This window comes from Fomitopsis serialis (genome assembly GCF_022376445.1).
Source record: "Fomitopsis serialis strain Sig1Antser10 chromosome Unknown B0H18scaffold_37, whole genome shotgun sequence".
Lineage (NCBI taxonomy): Eukaryota > Fungi > Basidiomycota > Agaricomycetes > Polyporales > Fomitopsidaceae > Fomitopsis > Fomitopsis serialis.
In genome coordinates this window covers 297,367-324,563 of record NW_025954997.1, presented here as the reverse complement: position 1 = coordinate 324,563, position 27,197 = coordinate 297,367, and the positions used below count along the sequence as shown (strand labels likewise).

At 57.5% G+C, this 27,197-nt stretch overlaps 9 protein-coding genes across 9 annotated transcripts; 2 read left to right on the top strand and 7 right to left on the bottom strand.

The window, feature by feature from the left end:
- Window positions 1–817: 817 nt before the first annotated feature.
- On the bottom strand, window positions 818–1,100 carry B0H18DRAFT_1010341 (uncharacterized protein; the record flags this gene model as incomplete). Its single annotated transcript, XM_048028909.1, has 2 exons — window positions 977–1,100; window positions 818–925 (listed from the first exon to the last, which is right to left on the bottom strand). Coding segments are annotated over exons 1-2 (169 nt in total), but the record flags the coding sequence as incomplete, so codon positions are not given.
- Window positions 931–1,853, bottom strand: B0H18DRAFT_390270 (uncharacterized protein). Its single transcript, XM_048037895.1, has 2 exons — window positions 1,308–1,853; window positions 931–1,257 (listed from the first exon to the last, which is right to left on the bottom strand). Exons 1-2 carry the CDS (start codon window positions 1,711–1,713, stop codon window positions 1,040–1,042), a joined length of 624 nt encoding a protein of 207 aa, XP_047892971.1. The 5' UTR covers window positions 1,714–1,853; the 3' UTR covers window positions 931–1,039.
- A 2,321-nt stretch (window positions 1,854–4,174) lies between these two features.
- B0H18DRAFT_1211601 (uncharacterized protein) lies at window positions 4,175–5,779 on the bottom strand (the record flags this gene model as incomplete). Its single annotated transcript, XM_048036420.1, has 5 exons — window positions 5,429–5,779; window positions 5,221–5,382; window positions 4,772–5,175; window positions 4,526–4,721; window positions 4,175–4,468 (listed from the first exon to the last, which is right to left on the bottom strand). Exons 1-5 carry the CDS (start codon window positions 5,732–5,734, stop codon window positions 4,175–4,177), a joined length of 1,362 nt encoding a protein of 453 aa, XP_047892970.1. The 5' UTR covers window positions 5,735–5,779.
- A 2,310-nt stretch (window positions 5,780–8,089) lies between these two features.
- B0H18DRAFT_955253 (uncharacterized protein) lies at window positions 8,090–8,741 on the bottom strand (the record flags this gene model as incomplete). Its single annotated transcript, XM_048042342.1, has 3 exons — window positions 8,090–8,397; window positions 8,535–8,628; window positions 8,670–8,741. The coding sequence occupies 3 exons, from the start codon at window positions 8,739–8,741 to the stop codon at window positions 8,090–8,092; spliced, it is 474 nt and encodes a 157-aa protein (XP_047892969.1).
- Window positions 8,742–9,031: 290 nt separating this feature from the next.
- B0H18DRAFT_955252 (uncharacterized protein) lies at window positions 9,032–10,581 on the bottom strand (the record flags this gene model as incomplete). Its single annotated transcript, XM_048042341.1, has 6 exons — window positions 9,032–9,334; window positions 9,389–9,567; window positions 9,617–9,845; window positions 9,900–10,082; window positions 10,220–10,266; window positions 10,506–10,581. The coding sequence occupies 6 exons, from the start codon at window positions 10,579–10,581 to the stop codon at window positions 9,032–9,034; spliced, it is 1,017 nt and encodes a 338-aa protein (XP_047892968.1).
- Window positions 10,582–11,408: 827 nt separating this feature from the next.
- Window positions 11,409–14,613, bottom strand: B0H18DRAFT_1119631 (uncharacterized protein; the record flags this gene model as incomplete). The annotated part of the gene is made up of 11 exons (XM_048033970.1): window positions 11,409–11,677; window positions 11,729–12,471; window positions 12,519–12,584; window positions 12,655–12,873; window positions 12,927–12,942; window positions 13,025–13,466; window positions 13,521–13,683; window positions 13,732–13,913; window positions 13,968–14,138; window positions 14,184–14,444; window positions 14,524–14,613. 11 exons carry the CDS (start codon window positions 14,611–14,613, stop codon window positions 11,409–11,411), a joined length of 2,622 nt encoding a protein of 873 aa, XP_047892967.1.
- Window positions 14,614–14,926: 313 nt separating this feature from the next.
- Window positions 14,927–19,024, top strand: B0H18DRAFT_1119630 (uncharacterized protein; the record flags this gene model as incomplete). Its single annotated transcript, XM_048033969.1, has 9 exons — window positions 14,927–15,007; window positions 16,018–16,164; window positions 16,211–16,647; window positions 16,700–16,830; window positions 16,883–17,056; window positions 17,115–17,981; window positions 18,045–18,230; window positions 18,281–18,456; window positions 18,509–19,024. The coding sequence occupies 9 exons, from the start codon at window positions 14,927–14,929 to the stop codon at window positions 19,022–19,024; spliced, it is 2,715 nt and encodes a 904-aa protein (XP_047892966.1).
- A 492-nt stretch (window positions 19,025–19,516) lies between these two features.
- On the bottom strand, window positions 19,517–22,419 carry B0H18DRAFT_1104819 (uncharacterized protein; the record flags this gene model as incomplete). The annotated part of the gene is made up of 10 exons (XM_048032623.1): window positions 22,144–22,419; window positions 22,064–22,087; window positions 21,409–22,015; window positions 21,244–21,356; window positions 21,004–21,187; window positions 20,648–20,962; window positions 20,394–20,580; window positions 19,824–20,325; window positions 19,704–19,779; window positions 19,517–19,662 (listed from the first exon to the last, which is right to left on the bottom strand). Exons 1-10 carry the CDS (start codon window positions 22,318–22,320, stop codon window positions 19,517–19,519), a joined length of 2,331 nt encoding a protein of 776 aa, XP_047892965.1. The 5' UTR covers window positions 22,321–22,419.
- A 414-nt stretch (window positions 22,420–22,833) lies between these two features.
- Window positions 22,834–24,659, top strand: B0H18DRAFT_1104818 (uncharacterized protein; the record flags this gene model as incomplete). Its single annotated transcript, XM_048032622.1, has 8 exons — window positions 22,834–22,998; window positions 23,072–23,182; window positions 23,238–23,336; window positions 23,391–23,468; window positions 23,519–23,596; window positions 23,655–23,741; window positions 24,084–24,408; window positions 24,469–24,659. The coding sequence occupies 8 exons, from the start codon at window positions 22,834–22,836 to the stop codon at window positions 24,639–24,641; spliced, it is 1,116 nt and encodes a 371-aa protein (XP_047892964.1). The 3' UTR covers window positions 24,642–24,659.
- Window positions 24,660–27,197: the final 2,538 nt, after the last annotated feature.

The following is a 27,197-nucleotide window of genomic DNA, read 5'->3' as shown; positions in this document are numbered from 1 at the left end:
ACACCATAGACTGTCGAAAAGAGTCAATAACTTGATTGCATGTATTCGCCACGGGAATACCCACCTGAAGCATGTTGATGAACGTCTCCGGAAGTGCATTCAGTGCGAACTTCAGCTCATTGAAGACTGAGCATGGGCGGATGAGTTCATGCCCGTATTCTTCCGTTGTCTGAAGGACTTACCGCTAATCTGCAGTGCCTAATGATCAGAGTTTGCACTACCATTGATCACAGAAAGTTACTTACAGAAGTGAACGCGATGGAAGGCGTCAGAACTTGTCCACGAACGACGGCGAAGTGCAGAAAGACACCAGCGCGACAATAATCGGAGAAGCACCCCTGAACCAAGCCGTTAGCCCACACACCTCAAACCCTACCCGCAGAGCCATACCATATGGCGTTGAAGATAACCTACCGGACGCCGGACGAATCAGAACCGATCACGATCGCCACAAGCAGACGTCACGTACCTCGATATGGTAGTTAAGCTTCTGGTACTTCAGCTCCTTCGCCCGAACCTTCATGACTCGTGCCTCGAAGCTGCGCTCCCATGCCATAAACTGATGTGGGACTCGTCAATACCTGAATCGAGGGCTGAAACGAGAGGCAATCCTACCTTGAGCATACGGATACCACAAGGATCTACACGCTCGAGTGAGCAGGTTAATCGTACACGGTGCACGGATACGAACCTCGTTCATCAAAGAAACACGCTCATCACGCGCCTTCATCAAGCTATCCTGTGCCGAGACGACGACCTTGCTCGCGAAGTGGTGAGGGGGAGCAACAAGCATGCCACCGCAAGTCCGATGAAACAAAGACACCTAAAGGCAGACCATTAGCAGACACGTACTTCATGACGACAGGTGTGCATCCAAGCAAGCTGTACAAGAATATCGTGCCTATGATGAGCTCAATGGGAGAATCTAAAGCACACACGGTCATGTCCCGTCCATATCATGAGGCAAACTACATACCAAACAGCGTGAACAACTGCCGTGCGAACTCGCTGACGCGGTCCACATCCGTCGTCATCAGGGTCATGATCTGTGCCTTGCTTGAGAAGTCGTCTTCGTCGCTCTTCGACTCCCCGTTTTCGGTATTTGCACTGGCGGCGGCACCGTTCTCCGCGAGAGCGGGGCCAGCAGATGAGGCGATGTCCTTCCGCACAAGCGTTTTGCGTAGAGGATCGAGTTCAGCTGAATTTTGAACCTGACCTGCAATGTCATCATAGTCAAAGACAACAGTTGACCCATAACTGAGCCTAGGTTCAGAAAATGATACAGACATTCGTATCCAAATACTCACTAAGCTGAGTGAGAGCGTTCGCGAAGAACAACCCGCAGCAGTATGCCCATCCCAACTGCGGTCTTTCCTCTCGGGATCCATCTCGAGATAGCGCACGACGCGCTGCAGGAAGTAGTGCGGCGTGTAGAACAGACCGGCGACCAACATCGCGACAATAACGACCGTCGTGACACTCCAAAGGTTGACCCGCAGCAGACGATATCCAAGCTCCCAGCCTGTGCCCGGGCGAGGGCGCCACGAGCGCACACGCAGGTGGTATTGTTTTATCGCGCCGCGCATGTTCCGGAAGATCGTCGTCGCGCGCATGTCCGCAGGCACGATCGGCAGGTCGCCCGTCTCCAGGCTCTCCGCCGTGTTCCCGAGCATCACGACCTTGGTCGTGTACGAGAACAGCAGCGTGTCCCATACCGACGCCCCATATTCCCGCACACGTTGTCCTCGCTCATGTTCGTCATCTTCGCAGTGACCTTCTCCGAGTAGATCTGCTCGGGCGGGAAGTGCAGCGGCGGCCCGCATGGGGTCGTCACGACCAGGACGAGCGAGGCGACGTAGAGCGCGAGCGTTGCGTAGAATAGGCCAAGCGGGACCGTCGAGGGCACGAACGAGCTGGTGTCGATCAGCTCCGTGGACGGCAGGATGGATGTGGCGAACAGGAACGCAGACGCAACGAATGTCAGGGCAGACAAATGTATCATGGACACAGCGTGCTCGTTGTCCTGTTGGCCCACCGAGCGCGCCGCCACTACGAGCGTGTAGAGCGCGAATACGACGTGCAAAGTGTGCACCGCAATGTTCGTGCGCTCGTCTTCAATGGCCGCCCAGCCGAGGCAAACGCATTGGACCATCAATATGGCTGCGAGGAGGAATGTTACAGATAGCTTTCTCAGTCGCATCTAGCACATGGCATGAGTCCCGGTATGACTTGACATCACTCTAGGACGCACTGTGTGCCAGAACTCGTCTCCGTAGACCGGTGTCCCGTCCACGAGATCCTCTGGCTTCGTCACATCGAACGGGTCCTGCTCCAATTCTTCCTCGACGCTGAGATGGATCTTCCTTCCTTGGGTTGCGAAAGCGAAAAGACCGTCAGACTGCATGCTGCGCTGACCGCGAGCACGACCGCGACCTCGAGCTGGTATTGCGGCATGGTGGTGGGCGTTCGAGCGCAGAATACTTGCAGCGCCAATTGAGCTTGCTCCTCCTATGTATTGGCTATGCAAATAACTGACTCGGACTGAATGGATTTCCCAGCCGCCTAGAGTCTGTCGGCTCCGTAGTCTGGGTTTGATCGAGTCAATGAGATGAAAAGCGATCAATGGGCGCTGATGGCTACGAACAGCTGTCGAACGACTGTCGAATGGTTCTTTCCGCGCGACCGGCGTTGCCTGCGACCAACCTGCGACCACTTGGCTTGAGCAGAAATTTCGCCTTGTCTAGTGTCGTCGACGCTCTCAGAAAGTACTGCAGTTACAATAGTGGGGGCGGCACGAAGACAACGACTCGGCGGAGGACCACTACATGGGCAACCAGCTAGATAAGCGTCACGGTGTTGCAAAAGATGCAATCGATTCTGAAAGACCCACCTCGCCGTTCAACGTGAGCATTAACCGTTCAGGGTGCCGAATCTCTATATCCTTCCGCTACAAATTCAAAGAGCTTGCAGAATCAAACTTCAGAAATGGCGGCGGGACTCTGACTCTGAGCGCTCTGGCTAAGACTGGCTCGGAGGGCGGCACAATTTAAAGGCACGTGCATGACACGAGTCGTCACTCTGTGTGACAGGACGCGTTCAAACGTGACAAGACGCGTGCGACCGTGACTGAATTTCAAGTTCAATCAGTGTAGTCGTTCAAGTTCAACTTGTTACAGCTCACTCACCGCAAATTCCTCTCGGGCGATACTTGACCGTCTGTGCCCATTACTTGGCCTATGGCTCAGGAAGACGTGTCTCCGGAGATGATGCTCGCTTCTTACAAGCGGCTCTATCCCTGGCGATGAGCAACGGCGGGCAAGTACTCTCGTCAGAAGCGAAATGTGATGACCCCAAGAAAGAGGCAAGGGCGGAAAAAGGGAAAGGGAAAACGAGTCACTCTTTTCCTTTCGCTGCACGGTGCTTTCTGAAGAAAAAAAAAACAGATACTAGGAAAGCTTGAAAGCCGCAATGCAAGAGATCCATCAGCAAAAGTGCAGGACGCCGATCTGCACAGAAAAGAACGGGCTGACTCACCACTGGATGAAAGCGAAAGACAGTCGCAGATAACGGGTTTTCTGAGCGACGAACGATTGTCTTCAATCATCCCAGCGAAATAGGCTTGTCATACGTACCGCAGACAGATATGAACAGCTAATTGCAGCTTGTCTTGCCGCTGTGTGTCAGTCGCCAGAAATTGTGAAGATCATAGAGCCAGCTGGCAGACGCGGCCACTCTGAGTCTGCGTCGCACGGCGACGCGACTCGGAGAGGTAGGCGCCCGGGCGTGGACTCGCGCCGGAGCGAAAGTCAATTATCCTCCTTCGTTTCTCAGTATAACTGGCGGGAAAATTCACAATACCCATTGTATACATTCAATTGTCCTAGGAAAACCTTCAGACTGAGCAGATATGCGCGAGAACGGTGTGTGGGTAGTAGGTCCCCGTGAGAACTTCCGAGTGAATGAGCACTGGGACCGGGTACCGTCCTCAGAAAGCGTTGAGTGAGGCTCTTCCCGTCTGGAATGAAGGGCGGGAGCTATGCGTTTCGGCGGGTAGAATACTATAACGAATTGTGAGATTTTTTGGGCTACTTCTATGTCACGGTCACTTCAAGTTGTGGCTCACCTTGAGTCTACAGGGGTGCATACTCGTCCTCGTCCTCCCAGGGATCATCCGCTACATCTGGATCAACAAAATCCTGCTCTTCATCATCTCCGCCCTCGCCCTCGCCCTCGCCCTCGCCCTCGCCCTCTCTGCCCTCGGCCCTTCATCGCGTGTTCCGTCCTCCTCGGCATCTTCTAGGTTCTCAGCATAATCCCATTGATAGCCGAAATCGTCCTCGTCACTCGGAACATCTTCGCCTTCGTCTTCACTTGGTACGTCTTCATTTCCAGGGACTGGAACGTCTTCATTGCCTGCGGCTGCCTCACCTGTGGCTGCGTTGCCATCCTGCTGTGGCTCGTCTGCATGCTGATATGGGGCAATGTCTTCATGTGTTCATCCGTATGTTGAGATGTCACGACTCACCTGCGCCCAGAGTTCGTCTAGCAAGACAGAGTTCAATGTATCTTGAGGATACCGGGGGCTCTGGGTCTGCTTGCTTCGTGAGAGATATTTGTTCACTGCAGATAGGAGCGACGTTGCAGTGATTCTGTTTGATGGTAAGCCTTTGTGGCCTATCGCACCGCCCAGATAGCGCATGAGCATGTCGCGGTCAACAAACCTGCTCAATCTGCTCAGTGTGCAGACAGTGAACTTGTGAGTAGTACGCACATTCCAATGTAATGGTATACATAGTCTTCATCGCCTTCATCGGGTTGTCGCGCAATCGACGGTGGAAGGTACTCACAAGTCCGACCATGAGCAAAGGCTGGCATGATGTGGCAGGCTCGGAGGACTTGCTTTGGGCCAAGGAACCCGAACGCGTTCGGCGCCTCACAGTCAATGAAGCCAACACGATGGAGACGCGAGGTCTCAAACCCGCCAGGAGCGCTGTTATCACGACCAAACCACCGGATCCAGAGTATGTCCATCCGCTGGGCAGACTTCGTTTTCGATAGGAAGCCGCTGTGCTTGACATTCACGTGAAATATTCCAATACGTGCATACCAGTATGGGTGTGCATTCGCATTAGCATCACCGTCGTCTTCAGCAGGTGCAAGCATCATGATGTCGGACTGGGTGCGGGATTAATGGTGTCCTGTGCACGTCGCATGTCATACGTCGTGTAGTTGATACGGAGGGCCTTGTGAAGGTAGATGCGGTCGTTCACGATTGAACTTGATTGTGTCATGTTCGTCAAGGCCAAAGCTGTCTTCGTCGCCATCGTACTCCCGGTCCGTGAGTCGTGAGAGCAGGTGATCCTTGAGCATGGGGATAAAGTCCTGTGCAATATTGGCAAACATCGGGAAGCAAATCATACATACTTACTTTGAATGCAGGATCGTTCTTGTGGCTCGGAGTATTGACCCACTGGAGTATGTTGTGATGGTGCCGTTCCGAGTCGGACATGTGATAGCGTTCTCTCGGTGACGTATGAGATGGAAGTGGGTCCTGCTCTGATAAATCAAGAGCTGCTCCTCGCCGTCGTAGGGTGCCTGTATCGTCAAGAGCATGTAATGTACCATTTCTAGGGCGATCTACGTTGAGATGACCTGGCTGACTTGGAGGTGCAGGTTCAGTGACCTCTCTCGCGGCTGTCAGCTCTGCACGTCGTTTGCGATCTAGAGCCAGCATCCTCTGGAGATGCTGCTCCCGGCGTTGACGTCGTGCAATCTGTCGTGCTGCCTTGTTCTTATTTGTGCGCGTGTAGAACCGCTTCACGCGGCGATGCTCCATCTCGCCCTAGTTGGCCGTTCCCGACTCTTAATGAGCTGCCCTACGTCATGAGAGTTTGAAGCTCGCACCTGTTGTGTATTGACACCATCGAGGGTACCGAACCACGGTATTGTGTAGGCATAGTGGATGAGAGAATGCCACTTGTATGTTAGAAGGTTCAGCATCTTGCGCTTACATCAGGAAAAATCACAATCCCTAGGTCAGCCAATATAGGGGACATAGTTGGTATAGGCTCATTGCAATCCCCCTTGTGTATAGCATGCTTGCAGAATCTGTAGTGATCTGTAGCATGTCATAGTACCACCATGGTCAACATAGAACAGCATAGTAGACAGTAGAATGATAGTAACATAGGTCCATATGCCAATATACTGTAACATATACCATCATAGTAGACATATCAAAGCATAGTACTGATCGTACAGATTGATTTTGGTCGCTCACTGTTGTTGACAGCTCATATAACAGAAAGAACATTAGATAAGATATATTAGATTGTGGAATGACAAAATGGTACAACTACGAAAATAAGTATCGTATGGGTAGACCCGACCCACTCCGGGTACCAACCCACTGCAGCGCGTAAGGGTTCCATGCGGGTCCGCGCAGGCAGTGGGCGAGCGAGCGAGAGCAGACATGCGGGCAAGAAGGTGCGCATGAGCAGGCGAGAGGGCACGCAGGTGACCGGGCAAGAGCAGGCGCATGGTCGACCAGGTGAGTAGGTAAGCAGGCGAGAAGATGAGGTGCAACACGGCCGTCCGTCTTGCTGCGAGGGCGGGCATCCTACGTACGCGTGGTAGAGGCGCACGCTCCTCGACATGCACCTCGCATAGATTTAAGTCGCGGAGGCAGACGAGTTCGTTGAGGACGAGAGAGCGAGCGGGCGGTCGAGAGAGCGAGCGGGCAGTCGAGAGAGCGAGCGGGCAGCCGAGAGAGCAGGCGGGCGGTCGAGAGAGCAGGCAGAGCAGGCAGGCGATCGAGAGAGCAGGCGGGCAGGCGAGAGGGCGGCTGGGCGGGCAAGCAGCAAGCGGGCGAACAGCAAGCGGGCGAACAGCAATGCGGGCGGATAGGCAAGCAGACGAGAGGGAGAGCGAGCAAGCGAAGGGACGAGGGCGCGAGCAAGCGGACGAGTCGAGCGCACGTGGAATGCATCCAGAGCCTAATGAGTGGGAAATCACGTTTCGAACGGTCCACCCGGAGTGCATTTGGCCCGTTTGGAACGGTGGACCCGGCCTCGGCCGGAGCACTCCGGGTCCACCGTTCGGAGCGGCCGCCGGCAGCAACGAACCGGCCGGAGGTAGGGTGGTGGTTAGGAATGGTCCGGCCGGCCTGTGGTGTAACGTTCCGGCCGGACCTCAGGCGAACGACCCGGCCGGAGGCCTCGAAAAAAATAGGCTTCCTACGGTCCGGCCGGACGCATACCCAACGTTCCGGCCGGCAACCAGGTCAACGTTCCGGCCGGAGGCCTCAAAAGAAATAGGCTTCCTACGGTCCGGCCAGGGCTCATATCAATGATCCTGCCGGCCAAATCGGCACCAGAATTGTCAAGGGCAATCATCCAGAGAACGTGACATCACATGAGATGGCGCATGCATGAACCAGCACCTAGCCGGGGTCACTTGAGCACTGACAACATCACATGCCTACAAACATGAGGCAAACACATGGTCACCACATGTTGCCCATCAGGTCCTCCACATCGTGCAAACTTGTCGCACAACTCTTCTCCAATCCCCCCCCACTCTCCAACATGACTACCGCACAGATCAGCACCCAATTTCGTTCCTACCTGATGGGGACATATTTACACTGGCTGTCTCGCATGCAGGAGGGCCAGGCGATGAAGCCCGAGCCACTTCCAGGTCTCTTCCTGGATGTGTATATGATACGCCAGGCGACGAATGCTGGCAAGATGTTAGCTCAGGCTTATTGTAACCGAAGTGAGCTTCCATTGACCGCCATCGTAAGCTTGGCTAACACTCCACTTGGAGGGAGCGTTGAATGGGACACATTGACTTATCCGATGACAACACCGAGCGATGAAGAAGCCGAGAACGTACAGTACGAGGCGTGCAAGGAGCCTGCGACCATCGAGGATAGCGCCGGCCGGATTCTTTTGTGGCATCTCCCCGGCGTAATCACACCGTACTACCAGGTATGCGAGATCGCCAGGCAGACATCACACCGGTTTTTAACAATCAAGCAGCAGTTCATATGGGACACCGCAGGTCAACTGGAACCGCTGTTCCTCCGCTACCCCCCACCACCACCGAGAAGTGGAGACAAGATATCAACAACTACCGCAATGCGGATGAATGTCCAATCTTCCCGCCGTCGTGCTTGTCTGCCTCGCCCGGCTGGTTTCAGCAGGGTCATACGGTGGGCATCCATGGCGTACTGATCATCATATGTTGTATTAATCCGCAACAGGGTACTACAGGTCCACCCCAGGTATCGCGGCTGCTGAGGGAACCGACCTCGCTCGCCCGACCGTGGCTCTCGGCGATGGAGCACCCCCATATCATCCTCTCGGCGATGCTCGAGATACTCCATCCGGACCTCTATGCAAGTGGCGTGGCGTCGATCAATGCACTGCGCAACGACCCGGACCGCGCTAGCGTCGCCGAGATATGGAACACGCCATTCAACGCCTTATCGGTGATTGCCAACCGGGCCAGTCCACTTCACCGAGACGTACTCTCGGCGAAGCACTGGTACGATATGATTCTCACGCTCGGCGGAGACAAGACCTTGCATATGGAGTATCCTACTTTGGGAATGAAGATGCCATACTACAGTGGCACTATGGAGGTATTTTCTGGCTGTCGCATACCTCATGCCGTACGGCAATCGACCCAGGAGCGCTTGTGCTTATCTTACTATATGCGTGAGGCGGTACATGCATGGACAAACGCTCCCCCGGCGGATTGGCGGATGGACTCGGAGTAGCTGTATAACCTTACACTGTGTTTACAATATATATGGAACTGTTGATGTGCTCGGCGGTTTCATCTTCACAATAACTGTACAGGTATAGCAGACAGTCTGGCCTAGCCAGCTGCCTTGCTGCCCAATCGTTCTGCCGGTGTTTGATTCGGCCGGCCGGGGCACATAAGAACATGAAAGCCTTCCCTGTCATATCACGAGATGTAAATACCGGTGCCAATACGACTGTACACTAATGGGACATCCCGACTATCCATCATGCGACTCTGAGACAGGACGGGGTGGCGAAGAGCCCGCCGCGGCACTCGGCGCTTCTCCTGGCTGCAAGACCGCTAACTCGGCCGCCTTCACTCGGTCCACCGCCCGCCAGTAATCCACCTCTGCCTGGATGTATAGATCCATGCCGGCCATCGATTCGCCGAGACTGTCCAACCAATTCAGGGCTTGGACTGGCACGTTTGGGGGCATGTTCTCCGGTGAGATCACACCTGGCTCGGGTATTTTTGGGAGCACAGGGAGGTGGATGCGGTCGGTGTGAGCTCTCACTTCGTCCTAGTTTTTATTGTATAAGTCCCATGTAATGTGAATGTGCTGTGTAAAACCTACCCGGAGCTTCTCCACATGCAGCCGGCCATCAAGATGCTGGAGTTGCTGTTGGGCGGCCTTCAATTGCTCGGCGACCATCTCTTGGATTTTGGCCTGCTCGGTCGTGATGTCATCGAGCGCATCTTCGATTTGATCCCGGACTTGAGGCGGATCTTCCATCCAGGCACCGACCTGCCCCTCTGTCGTGGCATGAATATCCGGAAAGGCCGGAGAGAATTGGTCAGTTACCTGGTTCACCAGAGTGCTCGGCGTGCAGCGAGGATGTCTCCGGCTGCGGCGGTTGAGCGACATCCGCCGCTCGGAAGCCGAGGATCATGTCCACCAGGACCTCCTCCTGGGTCTTACCCTCCGGCAGCATGATCGTGCAGTACTTGTCCATCACTTCCCCGAGACCCAGTTCCTCGGCCACATCGGGCTTCATCAGCCGCTCGAAGCCGAGCATCATGGCCGCCAGCGACTAGTGCATCAGTGGTTACTATGGTGCAGACACGTAAGTATGGATTGATCGCACCGTATAATGGATCATTGCTATGTATGGTAATTCTCCATTCTCCGTCGGCTCCGTCGGGCGCAACTCCTGCCGGGCGAACTTGCCGAGAAGGTCCTTTGCGGTACTGTTGAGAAGAGGGCCGAGGGTGGAACGCATAGTGCAGCAGTGATTGAAAGGTAGCGGGGTGTTGTGGTGCTCGGTGCGCTTCGGCAATGAAGGTTAAGAGCAAATGATACGATCGTTATCTTCAACAAGCCACACACCCATCACATGCCCGGTGTGGCTCGCACGTGCTGAGGCACCACCGGCGGTTCCGCATAAGGTTAAGTGTCACAACACACGTGCCGAGTGTTTGCCGACACGGGGATCTTCCCAGGGTTGTGTGTCACTGTGGCGCATTAGTGGTGGACAGTGCCTCTTGCACATCATCCACCACCAAAAGTACTGTTCACTCAGCATGGCCCTGGATATGGTAAGTCATCGGCCGGCCGAGACAATCTCCCTTGGCTGATACACAATAGCATCCCCGCTCTGGACCATATCCCTGGCTGAGGGGAGAGTTGATGGTGTTTGCATTTTCAACCGCGTGAGCAAATCCCACGGTTCATCCTATCTGTTTTTACTGACTAAATGTTGCAGCCACGCCGAGGTAGTGCCCTTCCGTCCAAATGCATACACTATCAGCCGGTATTTCTTCGGGCATGTGGTCATGTCAGTGACCCACGAGAACAGCCGAGAAAGTGTGGAGATGCCGGAGATGGACGGCCGGCTGGCATTCCTCATGATGCTCATTGATTGGGTGGAGATCCGGGACAATTTGATTGATACCTGAGTTGATGTTTTGTCATTTGCTCTCTTTTGTAATTCATTATGCTTTGCTGCCTACTTCTCACAACTGAAACTTATATATTGGGTAACTTTTCTAACACCCAGAGACTGAGCACAACTCTCAGGTTATGTCTGAGTTGATCAGCGCTGACAATCCCTCTAACTCAGTCAGCGCTGACAGTCCCTCTATACGAAATGAGGTGTTTTCATCGCCACCAACACCATAATTGGGCACAGGGACCCGCTTGTCTATCCGCCCGGCAAAGGATGCTCTCTCTCGGCCCGGGACTTCGGTCGTTTGCTCGGCCCGAGACTTCGGCCGTTTGCTCGGCCCGAGACTTCGGCCGTTTGCTCGGCCCGGGGTTTCGGCCGTTTGCTCGGCCCGAGGGTTCGGTGCTTCGCTCGGCCCGAGGGTTCGGCGGTGTGCTCGGGCGGAGTGGTTTCGCACATGAAGGGACGAGGAGGGCGAGAGTATGCGTTGTGGTTAATGCCATTGAGACATGATTGGCCAGGGTCGGGCGTCTTGGGGTAGCTTACTAAGTCTCCTCGGTGTATGTACTCGGTGTTGTCTTGCAGGCAACCCTTCAGCACCATGGTCGGCCGGAAGCTTTAACGTTCTGCTCGGCAGGCCATGGTCGCAACATACAGTCCTGAATTCAGCCAAAGTTCAATATATTCGTTAACATAAACTGCCGGGTCTCACTACGTAAAAATGTTCGGGTCAGCATAAACATCCCTATACGTCTGCTGAGCATCTCGGTATAAACGGTCGTACATCGCGGCACGCTTCCGGCAGTACGGAGCGAACCCTGCATAATCATCGCCTGGGTGCTGGATAGCCCGGTCTCTCCACATCTCGGCGTGGTGAGAGAAATACCTCCCCACCGAATCAAGTTCCCGGCGTAAGATGCCGGCCTCTTCTTCCAGGCGATCAACTTTGGAGCGTGCGTGGAACCAGTGAATCCGGTGAACTATAATACCGGTGAGACATATGGCGGACACGCATGGAGTGTACTGCTCACTGATTGAGAGTGTATCATTCCTGTCGAGATCTCCTCCGACATCGATATTCCAGATCCATGACGTCGATTTGTGCCTCTGGCCGGGCTTGTTTGGTTCGGCGATGGCGGTGGTGACATTGAGGTCCTCTTTGCTGAGACGCTGATACTTCAGTTGCTCCTCCTCTGAGAGACCGAGCACCACCATGGCAGCTCTGCACCTCCGGTAGATTGACGCATGAATAGCGACGGCCCGGTCGAGCTTGTTCATTGTGGTGAATGCTCGGGTGCGCTTGGTGTTGGACTTGCCATGCCGAATGCTGGTACGAAACTGAAAAGACTTGTGGCCCAGAAGGAGGCGGAGCTGGTGGAGCGCATCATTGGCTTGCCCACGCCGAAGGGTGAGTTCCTGCTCGGCCAGACGTTTCAGACTCTCATCATCAAACACGACAGGAGATAAGTTGGATGGGAGCCCGAGCGGGGTCTGCTCGGCCATGTTCTCGCTGTGCGGAAGCTTCGGCCGGCTGGTGAACATACTCCATGGGCCGTGTGGCTCCCGGGCGACGACCGGGCCTTCATCCTCCCATTCCTCATCATCTGCCTCGGATTCATCAACACCCCAGTCTGCCCGGTGGCTGATTGCGTTGGCTTGCCGGTGAAACCGTCGGATTCGTGTCTCCAGGGCCTTCCGACGTTGAGCGAGCTTCAGTTGCTGAGGCTTGGTGATCTTTTCGCCTTGCTGCTTGACGTCTCTTCGGATGGTAAGTCTGTTGGTGCATTAGCATGACCTCGTACTGCGGCATACAAGACATACTGTAGCTCCTCAAGCTTGAGGCCCTCGGCGATCCACTCGGCAGTCCCGACAATCCGGCCACCGTTCCTTCGGCCTCGGTGAGCTGTACCAGGAGGTCTGTCTGAGTGGGCACTGCAATGTTCAGGGAGTTATGCACCGTGCGCCCGGGTCTATCACATCACTCACAATTGGTTTCTTCACAAGGTATTTGTCCATCGCTTTCACATTGGTGAGGCGCCGGCGTTGAGCGATGTTCAATTCGCGCTTCCAGCTCTGCAGAGTCTCGGCGTTCAATCCTGACTCCTTCGCCGAGAGTCCTGTTTCATCTCGGCGAGCAGGGGCCGGTTCGCCTTTATCTTCCTCCTTAGGGATGCCACTACCGGTTGTTCAGATGATGAGGATGTGGCAGTGGAAGCCCCGGCGACGTACCCATGGTAATCATTTTCTTCCAGTTCCAGTCATTCATGTGCCGGTCGAGTGTTTCCTGCCGGTGGACGTCGACATCGTCCGGGTGCTGCCAGAGATACGATTTGTCGTCGACCACTGTGTTTCGATGATTTCGCCGTCGACCTCGCCGGCGCCCTTTGTGAAGGTCAGGGAGTGGCGGACCTCGCACACTGCCTGATGGCCGTGTACGTGGAAAAGGCCGATGCACTTGTACAGCACCAGACCGCTGGGCATATGAAGATGGGGGTTACCCGCAAACCGTTTGTCGAGATACACATGGTACTGGCAAACGATGTCATAACATAGGTAGACGTGGGTGAGGCCCTTGGATTGATACCCGAGGGCATTTGATAGGGAGTAATCCATGTTCATTTGGCGCTCCCCTTTCTGAAAGTTGACCACCGAATGAGGCACGAAGCAGCCATGTCTGGCACACGATGTTGCACCTATGCCGGTGACTGCCAGCTTGTGTCTGTCGGCGTTTGCCTGCGATACCGCCTTATGATCGTGGCAGGTGGAGGGCTGTCCGCTCGTCAACACCGGGCCGAGTGTTATTGCCCGAGTGGTAAAGCTCACCATCTTAACTTCCTTCGCCACCAGCAGGTGGTCCTCGTAAGGCCCGGGGTTGACCATAAACATCTTTCCCGGCATAAGAGGAACATCGTTCCCTGGATTCCGCATCCGCATCTGCTCAGCGTGGAAGTTTCCGTCCATGACGTACGTTCGGGCGTACAAATAGCTGCCGGCGCTGTCAGCTTTCGCAGAGTACGTGCACGCATCAACTTACTCTCGGTCGTCGGCCTGCCACTCGTGTGGGATATTTACACCGGGTTGCGGGCATGCAGCACAGAAATTCGCGAGGTCACCGTCTCCCGGAACCCCACGCCAGGCCGGCCCGTACCCATGCTCCTTCTTGGCTTGCAGCAGGGTCCACTCCCGACTCACTCTGAGGAGCTCCAAATATCGGTCCTTGTCACGCGTGAGCCATGTCCTCGCACCTCTTACAGAGAACCGCACACTTACCGGCACCTCATGGGGGAACACAGGATCAGTGACTCGGCGAAGACGCCGGTAGTAGTTCATCGCCGTCGTCTTGCACTCAAGGTTGTCGAGCAGGAAGTCATCGAGCACGGTGAATGTAAAGCACGTTCGAGCGGCACGTTGACTGGCCGGATACAGGCCACAGTCAAGGAGCTGAGAGGTATGACTGGCCGCGCCGGCGCATCCACACCATCTCACCGGCAGAAAGTGTACGCCGGTCGTGTCGACGATGGTCATCATGGACGCCGGTGGTCTTGGTGGAGGGTCGGCATGTCGCAAAGGATCGTCCTGGGCAGCCTCCGGGTCGTTTTCTTCTTCCTCGGCCGGCCGTTCTTCATCGTCATCATCGATGTCGGCGAAGGGCTCAGGGACCGGGCAAGGTGCACCTCGGTGGCCCAAATTGATGCACAGCCCGACATCCTTCAACCAGGCAGGGGCCCAGTAGCCCTCAATCCTCCACTGCTCCACTCGGTGGAATGGTGTTCGGCGGTGCTGGGTGAGACAGCAAGTGTGACAGTAAATTGGCGACCCGATGCACGATGAACACTTCCACACGCCCCTCCGCCACTGCAGCCTGCGCACTCAAAGGTGCCTTCTCGGCCGGTCGTTGGGGGCTTGGACTGGCCATAGACAGACCTGAGGTATGTATTTGCAGAGGGATCCACTCCCGTAGCATTTGGGGTTGAGTCTAATGAATAATGTCATCACCGACATTGCTTGTGCTGATCTAACTATCGTACCTGGGGAGCACCCTTCGCGCTGGTAAAAGGTCGAGGAATATATTGTTAGGAGGATCGTCATCCTGCTCCTGTCTCATCCAGCTTGACTGCCTCGTGGATGGCTGCGAGCGCCGCTGAGGAGTCGGCGGTGGTGTTTGCAACGCATTCGTCTTTACAGGAACGATGCGGGACTTAACCCCCCTCTTAGTCCTCGTCCTCTGGATGGCCACCTCCACCACAGTAGGGGAGCTTGCCCTCGGCAGTCGAGCCATCGTCCAGCCTGGAAAGCAAGGCTTCAAGGAGGTCGGCCGTTTGTAACGGGCCGGCCGGAGTACCCGGATGATGCGAGAATATCGGTGGACAGGGGGGAAAAACCAATGAGATTCATTGGACCCCCATCGGTGCAACTGTCACACCACTGCCCGTCACCCGCACCCGGCTGTCTGTTTGCGGCGATGGGTCCTCGGTGATCCGGCCGGAACGGCTGATGGAATATGTGTTACCGGTCGCAGATTTGCCTCTAGTGAACGAAGCACAACACCCGACATCAGACAACGGTCCGGGAGAACCACCTTTGGCTCCGTAGCAATTGATGCGGCCGGCAATCACAGGTTTCGATCGTCCCGGCCGTTGATCCGAGTCACGTGCTCACGCCCAGGCATTGCTTGGCCACCCTGGTGTCGCGGTTGGGGCACATTCCAGTCACCGAATTGATGAAAGTGACTCGGGTCATATGGGATGTCTGTGTCGCCGGCCGCTTGGCCCCTACGAGTGGAGCGGAGAAGCCGCCCCGGTTCTATTCCAGAACGTGCCACCCGTGGTCGGTTGCTTCCTTACAACGATCCGGCCGGGTGCCGAGCCCTCGGAACGGGTGCCCCGGGCTGCAGGTTTCCACTCAGCAGCGGCTGGACGTCGTTGCGCTGCTCCGTGGTGTCACACTTCTGTCACTGAGCGGTTTTGAGTTTCGACTTGGGACCAAATGGTCCGAGCGATGACCGGCCGGGTTTCCAACGGTCCGGCCGGTGGTCTGCCTCAAGATGTTTGCGGCCAAAAAAGCATTGAATGTACAGCGACGACCGACACAGTGAATGTAGATATATCTATACAAACATAAATGATGCAGGGAAAGGGCAAAGCCCCGGTACAAAATCGTAGACTATTTGGTGACTGATCATAAACCTCGGTGTTCGTTTGGGTGACTGGCGCCGGAACATATCTCTTCCTCAAGCTTCCACTCGTGCCTCCTCCGCAGATCCCAGTTTTCCTTGCAACGTTCCTCGTCCCTTGCCACAATGGGAAGGTCCTACTGGCAGAAACGCGACCTCGACGTCCTCAATCTTCGCCTGGAGGAATGGCGGAAGCTTCCGGAGGATGGCGAGCAGCGAGGGGAGATTGTCGCCGAGGCCGTTGACAAGCTAGGGAAGATCAGGGGGTACCCCCTTGACAATGTAATGCGAGAGGTAGGTACCGCTCTACGTGCATTGTATTCATACTCATTTTCTGCAGGAAGTTGGGCAGTGGTTCGCCAACCACGAGACCGACACGGAGGATAAGGAGCCGGTGAGGAAGGACCTCATCAAGCTCGGCAAGGACCTCTCATGGCGCACGGTCTGTGCCCAAGCTCATGAGCAGGAGCTGGAAGAGCTGATAAAGAAGCATGGGAACGGGAGGGAGAAGGACACGAAGCTGTATCCGTCCATCTACCAGACTGCGCTGAAGGAGCTTTGCGACGGAATTCGCCCCCTCGACGAGGCGAAGTACCGGAAGACCGCCGCCGAGTACAACGCCACCGTGTGGCCGAGGGAGTACCAGTACAAGCACCTCGCCAGGCACGGCAACGGGATGGTGTCCGAGTTCGTTCAGCTGATGTGGAGGAAGTGTGGGGTGAGGGTGTTTGTGCTCGGGGCGTACTTGAGAGAAGACGGACAGACGGGGAACATGCAGTACGTGTAGTGTCCAGACGCATTGAACATGTAGAATGATGACGAGGACTAGATGGGACTATAACAATGCGTATCCTCGCAGCGGACCAGGCACCGAGCCGCCAAATTTTATCCAGGTCTTCAAGGATTTCCGGCGGGGCAACACGTACGAGATGTGGAAGAAGTACGCCGAGGACGCGTTCAGTAAGTGTGCCCAGCATATGCTACGTGCTCGGTGCTCAATGTATTCGCTCAGACGCCAACGGGTTTGAAGGCGAGGAGAGTATCGTCCCATCGAAACTCATCGACCGCATCGAGTGGAAGTTCGACAATGACGGGTATCCCATCCTGCCGCCGGCCGATCACGAGTGCTTCAAAAAGACCGATCACAAGCGTATGTTCCTGAGTACGTTTGTCCGCATGACATACGGTGAGCGCAATGAGTCCAATTCCCTATGGCCGGCCACTCACCTCGGAGAATACAATAGCTCATTACACCCGGCGCGAGAACATCAGGGTGCCGTGGCAGTCCCTGTCGGAGAAGTCGGAGGAGTTCTTCGAGGACGGCTATCTGCCGGCCGGCGTTGTTCTCAGCGACCCGAACAAGATCCGCGCTGGGGACCTCGATGCGGTCCTTCGTCACTGGCGTGTGAGGCAGGATGCCGACGACGGAGAACCTGTGCTCCGCTTCAAGGCTTGGAGGAACGCGGCGAAACAGATCGTGGAGGTCGAGGACGAGGAGGAAAGGGTGAGCTCACCATCTCCGGCGCCCGAGCCTAAGCGGAAGCCCCAACCTAAGCCGAGACGCCGCCGTGCTTCCCCGGCCGCCCGACGTGCCTCTCGCCGAGCCAAGTCAGAGACGCCGGTGGACTCCTCAGACGACCAGGAGGCCTCGAGTGTGGACTCTGATGCTGTGGGCCATGGGTCGTTGTTCGAACCCGCCAAGGACCTCGATGGTGCCTCCAGTGACGAGGAGAGCCATGACGAGGACTCTGATCACGCCCCCGAGGAGGTCGTGGTGGCCCGACCGAGCAAGGGCAAGGGCCGGGCGGTGATTGCTGCCTCCAGTGACGAGGACGACGAGGAGGCTGTCCCGATGCAGACGAAGACGAAGGAAGGCCGAGGAGGAGGTCCATCTAAGGGGGCTCAGAAGAAAGGTGGACAGTCGGTGGGTGGAAAGAGTGCAGGGGGCGGGGCAGGGAAGACCAGCAAGGGGAAGGATAGCGCGAGATCCACACAGTCGGCCGGCGCATCACGCAACCAGGCCGCCGGTGACCAGCCGGTGGTTAGCACAGGGTCGGTCGAGCAGTCGGCCAAGCCAAAGTCTGGCGGTCGTGTGTCGAAGAAGAACCGTGGTTAGTCTCATCACAACGGGCGACTCGTGTACGCAAAGCTAACATCCTTATACTATTGTGCAGACACCGTGGCCGAGGGTAACGACGAAGACGCCGGTGAAGAGGGCGATGTCCCGGTGCAAGCTCCGGCCCCCGCAAAAGCACCGAAGCCAGCCGTGGCGAAGAAGTCTACCACAGCCCGCCCAAAGCAGTCAACCAAGAGTGACAGCGACGCCGAGGATAACGAGGAACCTGATTCGCCAGCTGCCGGTCCGTCATCTCATTTCTACAGAGGGACAACTTGCTGACATCACAAGCAGGCCCGCCGAAGAAGAACACCGCCGGCGCCGAGCCGAGCGGTAGCAAGCCCGGCCCACGCATTCAGAAGGGCAGTCCGGCGAAGGTCGCCTCGGATGTGGATGCCCGGCGCAAGTTCTTGCAGGTTCTCTGTGGCGACGACGAGATTGGCAAGATGGTGAAGGCTGCTCTGAAGCTTGTGAGTAATGTCCTGTACTCCCTCCAAAAGCATGCTCACTCAATCCTACCAGCCTGACGCCGGGACTTGGCACTCGACAACAAAGTGGGAGTGGGCCAGCTGGTCGTACCGCCGAGCAACGTGCCCCTCCTCCATCCACAACGACAAGAAGGAACTGACACAGTTCCGCCGATGGCTCACAACGATGGAGTCGTCCCTCGGCGAAAATGTCATGGCGTGCGATGACGGTCTGCTGGTAACACTGGCTGTGGGTATGCTGATCCACGACATCGAGAGCAAGGACGTCGCCCCGAGCTTGAACCACGGAGTGCCGCAGTATGTGCTCGATTCCCACTTGGATGCTGCAGTTGCCGCGGACCTCGTCAAGCGTTGCAAGAAGATTCGGGCTCGCTGGGAGGCAGGATCCGCCACGGGTTCCAAGCGGCCCGCCGCTGCGGTCGATGACGAAGAGCTCGGGACTGGGAAGCGGACGAAGAAGCCCCGCACCGAGCCTGGGCCGCCGGCCGGGTCATCCAAGCCCTCAGGCAGCAAGGCTCCGGTTAAGCGTGGCTCTCGGGGGAAGAAGTAGATAGTCTGTATACGCATTGTCTTTACCACCGACGCATTTACGAAATGAAATTACGACGTTCCATGTATCTCACAGTGCAGCCAACATGACAAGCACCGGCCGGGGTAACTCGGCCCGAGACTTTTCACAAACTCTCGGCCCGACGATTTCGCCGAACTCTCGGGCCGAGCGCGATGCAAACCTCTCGGCGGTCACAATGTAAACACACCGCACTGAGGTCAACATACATGGTTGAGCAGCAGATGGACTGTGAATTACACAGTGGGCACAATGTAATCTTGGACGTTCTGAGGTGTGGGTCATGGACCGACATATCGACTTGATGTCTCGGCCCGGGCAAAATGCGATACTCTCGGCCCGGCAGTTCTTACAAGCACTCGGCGGGGGAGAAACTTCCTGTTAAGTGTACTCAGCCGACATTCTCAAGTTCATGCGTCATTTCATTGTAAGTGTGCAGCGGAAGGCGATACATTGTACAGAGTGGTAATTACATTAGCGCAGCCTACACGAACTCGGACCCTTACTTTGCTTGGCCCGGCGCATTCCCTCGTCAACATCCATCGCATTCTCGTTCGCCGGGTGATTCTCCTCGGGGATTGACGACGGCACGCTGGCTTGGGTGCTGTTGAGGGCCGGAGCTGAGACCGACGGGAGTGGGAAAAGTGGGCGCGGGACGAACCTTGCCAAGTTCGCTCGGATACCTTCCAGAACAGCCGGGGGGTCGCGTGCGTGTTCCCAGCAGGAATGGGGGTCGCCTGCGCCGCCGGCTCTGATCGGGCAGTCCGGCAGACCCGGTCACCTTGTCTTGCCCAGCAGGCACCTCCGGACCGCCGGCCATGCTGACATTCGGGGGCGGAGGGGCTGGGGACACGGGCCCAGCGGCGGAGCCGGTCACCTCGCCTTGCCCAGGAGGAATGTCAGATCCCCTGCCCATGGTGACCTTCGGGGGTGGAGGGGCTGGGGACATGGGCCCAGCGGCGGAGCCGGTCACCTCGTCGTGCCCAGCAGGGACCTCGGGACCTCCGGCCACAGTGTCATTCGGCGGCGGAGGGGCTGGGGATGCGGGACCGGCGACCTCTACAGGGTCAGTCACCTCGTCGCGAGGCTCCGGCACGTCTTGCGCACCGGGTGGGGACTCGCCGAGGTCACCATGCGACTCAGTGGACGAGTCGTCCGATTCATACGCGGGGCCCGGGTCTGCACCTCCGGGATATTGAGGAACCGCGCCGACGAACATCTGGTCGGCCGGCTCATGCTCTTCCAGCATCTCCTTGATGAGCTCGCGGTAGTCCACATTCTCGCTGTCGAGGATTGCCCGGGCTGTTGGAAAGCATCAGCATTAGATTTTCAAAACACATTGAGAACTTACCAGAATTTCCTGACGTGCTCGCATAGCACGGTCCCTGGCCTCCATCGACTCAAGCCGCTCCCGGAGGTCCCGGACATTCGATTGGAGCTCGCGGATGCGCAGCGCGCGAGTGTTGGATTCAGGTCGTCCTCCTGGAGGACATCGATCGGGCCCCCGAACTCCACCAACTCACGCTTCCTGTCAGCGACTAAATGGGATAGATGCGACCTGCATCATCAGCACACAATACGAGAATGAGACGTACATGCACTTACGAATGTCGGCGACGTCCCGGGCAGGACCCTTCGTCTTCCTCGTACGCACGGGCTTCTGCTGGACCTCAGAGCTGGGCCCAGCCTCCGCGTTCTCCTGAGGCGCCGGCGTAACGGCCGGCGGTTGTTTGACCGCCTTCTGCCCTTCTTGCCAGCCTTCTTGGCGATGGTTGTCGGTCGCCGAGAAGGTGTACCCGCCGTCGAGAGCTGCGCCGGCTGCCGTGAGACGTGACCGAGGCAGTGTCAGCCCGGTCGACTCGTCGTCAGTCGTGGGCGGAGCTTCCGCCTCGCTTTGCGGCTCGTCGGTGCCCTCGGACTCTGTGCCAGAGCCGGCCGAGGACGTCTCTTCGAGCCCTTACGCCCGCGGGACTTCTTGGGCTTAAACGTGCCCTCGGTGTCGATGGGCTCGCACTTCACCTTCTTGACGTTGCAATAGTCGCATGCCGGCGGTGGGTCCTTCATGGTGCCGTCCTTCTTGAATTCGTAGCCGTCCGGTGTTGAGATATAGCAAGGGAAACCCTTGCATTGCGTGCATGGGTCCGGCTGTGTAGATGTGAGTCGCGATGACACCAGGGCGGGTATGAAACTTGCCTTCTCACGCCGGTGGACGAGCTGCCGAACCTTCCCCGCACGTACTCCATCTCGAACTTGGCCCGCTCGCCGTGGACCTCCTCTGTCTTCTTCACGAGGATGCCCTTCGGCGGCTTTGAGCCTGGTATAGATGACGGTTAGAGTCCAACAATGGCAAGCTGAACACGACGTACCTTTTGCCCGCTTTTTCTTCGGGCGTTCCTCCTCATCCATCTCCTCCTCCTCTTGCTCGGTCTCCTCGTCCAGATGTCCAGCCGCCCGCTCGTTGTCGCCTTGCTCATCCTCGGGTGATCGCGCGCGCTGTTTGCCCTTTGATTTGCGCGTAGGAGTCGGCGCCCGCTTGCGCTTGGTACCCGACGATTCGGTCCGTCCAGGGCCCGGCTTCTTCTTGCTCGACGCGGTGTTTCTAGTCTTGCGAGGTGGGGTCTTCTCGACCTCGTCGACATCCATCCCGTCCTCCTTCACCGGGACCTCCTCCTCACCGTCGGAATCCGCCGCTAAGTCCTGGAAGCGCACCGTCGTCGAAGGCTGACGAGACGGGCCGGGAACGGGGGTCGGCGAGCGAGGGCGTTCAGGGAGGCCAGACGGCGCACGAGGATTGCGCCACGCCGAGGTGAGGACCCGTGGATCGTCCGGACGGATGCGGGACAGTTTGAGGCCTTCCCTCGGCGAGTGGTCCAGCTCGAGAATCGCTGAGAGCAGGAACAGCGGCACCATCGGCCGCTGCTCGGGAGGCTCGCCCGCCGTCCGACCGCTCACAACTGCATGGACCGCCCCGTACTACCACAAACGTCAGGGACCGAAAGAGCGATATATGTGCGTACTTACCACACATTCAATGAACTCTCCAAGCTACAGGTGAATGGTTAGATTCCTGGACGAGCTTACATGAAGCCCTGGGTACTCACAATCTCCTCTGCCAGCGCCGCCTCATCCTCCTGCCTCACCAAACCATTCCCCATCATCTTCAGCAGCTTGGCGTTCGTGATTTCCAGGAAATGATTGAGGTGGGGGCGAGGCATTCTTAGGCCGGCAGGAGCCGGCGCGGTTGCTGACGTGGCGGGGGTGGTAGACGCGGCAGACATGGCAAAGCAAAATCGAGCAGGGGCCGAAGCAAGCGTGGAGGTGCAGCGGAGAGGAGCCGGGATGAGAGAACGCGACGGTGAACGCGGAGACAAAGGAAGAAGAGCGCCGGCGATCACGAACTTAGCAGCCACACTGCAGCCACACGGCTCACGTGACTCCGGTTATGCCGCGGGAGCGCTAATGGGCGATCAACTTGGTGATCGCTCGCCACACCTCTTCCTCCTGACCACTTGCGTATCCTCAACCCATCGTATCGACAATGGCCAAGCAAGGTATGTCCCCGGCCCAATCGCCGGGGCCTACCACTCACAACTCTTCTTCCAGCCTCTCGCAAGAAAACCGGCGGCCGTGACGTGTCAACTCGTCGGCAGGGATCGCGTGGCGGCCGGAACGCCCGCCAAGCATCGAGAAGCCCAATCGGGCTTGATGATGAGGTACGTACCGCCGCGATCTGCTCATCACGCTCCAGTTGACGCATCCTCGGTAGCCGATTCACCCTGCGCCCGGTCCCAATGTCACGGAGCAATACGGGTGCCGGTCACAGTGGCGGGCAGGCTGTCCCCGGCCGACTATTCAGCATTCCGAAGGAAGAGCCCGGCCGACTCTTCAACATTCCCAAGGAAGAGCCCGGCCGACTTTTCAATATTCCGAAGGAAGAGCCTGCAGATGCGATTCTGGTATGTGGACTCATGCCGAGTAATTGAGCAATACTAACCTCCGCTACCTACCAGCCAATTGCCACCCACGCAGCATCCGGCCGAATGTCACGGACCGAGGACAGATGCCGGTGGCAGTGGGGAACCAATCGCCCCGGGCAAGCTCTTCAACATTCCAAAGGAAGAGGATGTGGAGATGGCCGTGGTACGTGTATTCTCGCCGAGCAGTTCAGCCTCATACTGACGGAAGCTGCTGCTAGCCTATTGCAGGTCCAGAGCGTGCTCGCTCGGCGTCGGTGGCTCCACGCCTATTTGGAATCCCGATGGAAGTTGATTCGGACGTTGGTACCGACGAGAAGGTGAGTCTCGGTTGAATGTTGACGGTGTGCATGTACTCACCAACATGCGCATAGGTGCCTGTCGAGTCAGCGCTGGCGACGGTGAGAAGGGGAGGAAGCTTGTTCGGCATCCCAACGGAGGATGAGATACCGGTAAGTTCAATGGTCTGTTCACAATGATTTTCGCTATTTCCTGCCAGCAGGACATGGATCCGCTTGTCGCGAAGATGTTGGCAACAACACTAGCATCGCGGGCCGGGAGCTCCGTTGCACGTAGTGAGGTGTGTCATACCCACCGTTGCCCGAGCAAAGCAGATACTCACATTGTGCTCGGTGTAGTCGCCGCAAGAGCGTGTGCCCGCCGAGGTGGATGGCCGTGCGCACAGCCGGAAGCTATTCAACATCCCGATGGAAATCGCTGATGAGGTAAGTCCCGGCACTCACTCGGAGCAGCCAGAAACTCACTGCCGGTAGACCGCCACCGACGATCATGAGGGGTCCTTCCGCCGGGCCCGCCGAGCAAGGGAACGGACGAGCCGGCCGACGCTCAGAAGATACAAGCTGACGAACCGGCTGGGCGTGGCGCAAGGGCCGCAAGCTGCGACTCTGACGTCGTGATCACCGGATACACGCCCGCACCACTGACGCACGCCAGCAACGACTCCGACATCGAGATCACGGATGGCCGACCGGACAACAGGAGCACCTCGAGCGGCCGACGCACTGATGGTAAGGCCCTCCGGGCGCCGGCCTTCCCCGAATTTTCAGGGTATCAGAAAAGCGCACCGGTGGGCCCGAAGTTCGGCGAACTTGGGTGGGTGCCACCGCCTTGGAGGCGTGACATCAGCCCTTGGACGGGGTTGCGGCATCCCCGGGTCGGGGAGCAATGTGCTTGGAGGCGTTAGCCCCAGCACAGGTGAGGAAGAAGGCACCCGCAAGGACAAAGGAAAGTCCCGTGAGTTGCCCGCCGAGCCTGACAGGATGGTCCCTGCCAACATTACCAGCACCCTTGCTCCACACCATGAGCAAGACGATGCATTTTTCACCTTCGCTCCGACTGCGACGAATGCGTTCAATCCGGCTCCGGAAACCCGTACGTACTCATTTCATTTGCTCATACATAGACACGCTGACATCCATTTCTTTGTGTCAGATGGCGGTCTGACCGGCGCCATGTCGTCACGAGTGCTGGAGTTGGCCGCCGAGCGTGCCGCGGTGATGGCACACATCGATTCGTTGTTGGCACTCCAGCGCGCAAACAACCAAAACAGGGCGGCAGTAGCGTGGGTGAAGGAATGGTATCGCGAGGCGAGTGGTTCACGGTAGACAGATTTGTAATGCTCTGTACGACCGCCGTTGTTCAATGCATCACATACCTCGGCTGCAAAAAGTAACCGGCCGTACCTACCTGAGTTGCACTCGCCGGCCGGACCGTTAGAATCCACGGCCCGAGGTCGGTACCTTCACCCATAGTTGTGACAATACCTGAGTCGCATTCGCCGGCCGGACCGTCAGAATCCACGGCCCGAGGTTGGTACCTTCATCCATGTATGAGGCAATACCTAAGTCGCACTCGCCGGCCGGACCGTTAGAATCCACGGCCCGAGGTCGGTACCTTCACCCATAGTTGTGACAATACCTGAGTCGCACTCGCCGGCCGGACCGTCAGAATCCACGGCCCGAGGTCGGTACCCTCATCCATAGAGAGCCGAGGCCGGTACCTTCATCCATCACTGAGGCGATACCGAAGTCGCATTCGCCGGCCGGACCGTCAGAATCCACGGCCCGAGGTTGGTACCTTCATCCATGTATGGGCGATACCTAAGTCGCACTCGCCGGCCGGACCGTTCGAATCCACGGCCCAAGGGCGGTACCCTCATCCACACATGGGACCATCCCTGAATCCCTGGTGGACCGCCACCGGCCGGACCGTTGGGAATGGTGTATTATATATGGAGGCTGTAGCCCCGCCCATCTGGATTGACAACACCGGCCGGACCGTTGGACACCATGCCTGCTGGTGACCGACCGCACCGTCTAACTCATGGGTGTCGTCCCTAAGCTCCGACCGGAGCCCCCACCCATGATCACCCCACTCGCTCCGGCCGCACCGTCCATTGAGAACATGCTGAATTCCCGGCCGCCACGTTGAGAATCAATGCTCAAAGTGGATACCCTGCTGCGGCCGTACGCCCCGGCCGCGCCGTCCACTCGCCGGGCGCTGAATGTCCGGCCGCCACGTTGGAATTCAGGGTTCATAGTGGAACCGGCTCCGGGCCAATCGTTTGATACGGGTCGGTCGGTACTCGGCCGGACCGCTAGAAGCCCGAGACGTGCAGCCCGGCCGGACCTCTGTATACGGCAGGTTACCTGCTCCGGCCGAGCCCGGGCCTACCGTTACAAACGGGCCAAATGCACTCCGGGTGGACCGTTAGTAACGGTCAAGTTCCACTCAGTAATGTGGCATCCAGGTCTTCGTCCGGTGCAGAGGTGATTGATGTTGCACTTGATGGTGAGCTGGGGGAAGACGGGAGGCGGGGCGGAGATGACCGTGGGGGGCGTTGGGACGAGGGAGAGCGCTTGCGGGGGCGGTGTGGAAGCAGGCGTGAGATGCGGAGAGGATGACCGAGGTCGAGTGGTAGGCGAGGTGGGTTGACAGGATGACGGTCGACTATTTGGCACACAGAGGCATAGGACAGTACCCGAGGAGTGCAGTCGTTGGCAGTGGCGTAACTAGATGTAGCCCGACTGTTTGAAGCTGAGGGTTGTGCAGAGCCGTTGGAGAGATGGCGCGCGTCAGTGTAAGACGTCTTTGGCGAGCGCGCCTGACTTGATGGGGGCCGCTCGGCGTAGGCAAGCTGGACGGAGCCGTTAGAGACGACGGACTGCCGTGCCTTTTCGACGACGCTCGCCCGGTTGGAGGTGTCCTGCTCGAAGTATGCGCTGTCCTCGACCGGCCTATTCCACCATGGTGTCGTGCTCCTGCGGTCAATATCCAAGACTGCGACGTCGACTGCTGCGTGACTTATACACAGCCCAGTGATCGTCGGGGCACTCACCTAGCGAGCCTCCTCTGAGGCTCATTGCGGCTGCGTGCCGTGCACCTCGCCTCTTGGGAGCGGGCTCGTCCGCGTGTCTTGAAGATATGCGGCGGGCAGGGAGCGGCCGCGAGGGGAAGGGAGGTACTCAGAGTTGGAGGAGGAGGAGGTGTGAGAGGTGTGTCGTGGCAGTGGTGGCTGCAGTCGGCATTCGCCGAAGCGAGCGCTTCGCACTTGCAGACGACGACGCGTCTCTGCCAGTTCTCTCGCCCGCCCGCTCAGCCGTCTCCCGCCTACTCTGCCGTCTCCCACTCCATCTGTCGAACGTTCAGATGCCGGCTCACCTTGCGGCCCTCTCGTAGTCTCTCGCACTCATCACTTGACTGCGGCAACCCGTAGTCGAACATGCGGATCTGGCGACACCCCGTGCGACCCAGGACTTAAACGACGCACCTAGAAGTCCTGCGTCGAGCGACAAAACCGCGCGAACTGCGAGGGATGCGAGGAATGAAGGACGGGAGGAGAGTGCGAAGATGAAGGAAGGGTACTCAGGGTGCAGTGTGAGTGGATCGAACGAGCGCGAAAGCTCAAACTACGAAGGTCCGTCTGCCCGTGACTAGCCCGCCGATTGTCGGAATGGACCACCGTTCTCGTGCGCTCATAACTGCGCACGGATCTCCGTTGACAGGCCACACTGCCCGTGCACTTCATCTCGTCGGCGCAGTCTCGTTCTGCAAGCACGAGCACCCCGCGGGAAGCTGTCGTCCGTCACAGGATCAGACAGACGGCAGCGGACGCGTCCAGCACGGGCAATGTTTCCGACTACGCGATCGTCGTCATCGCG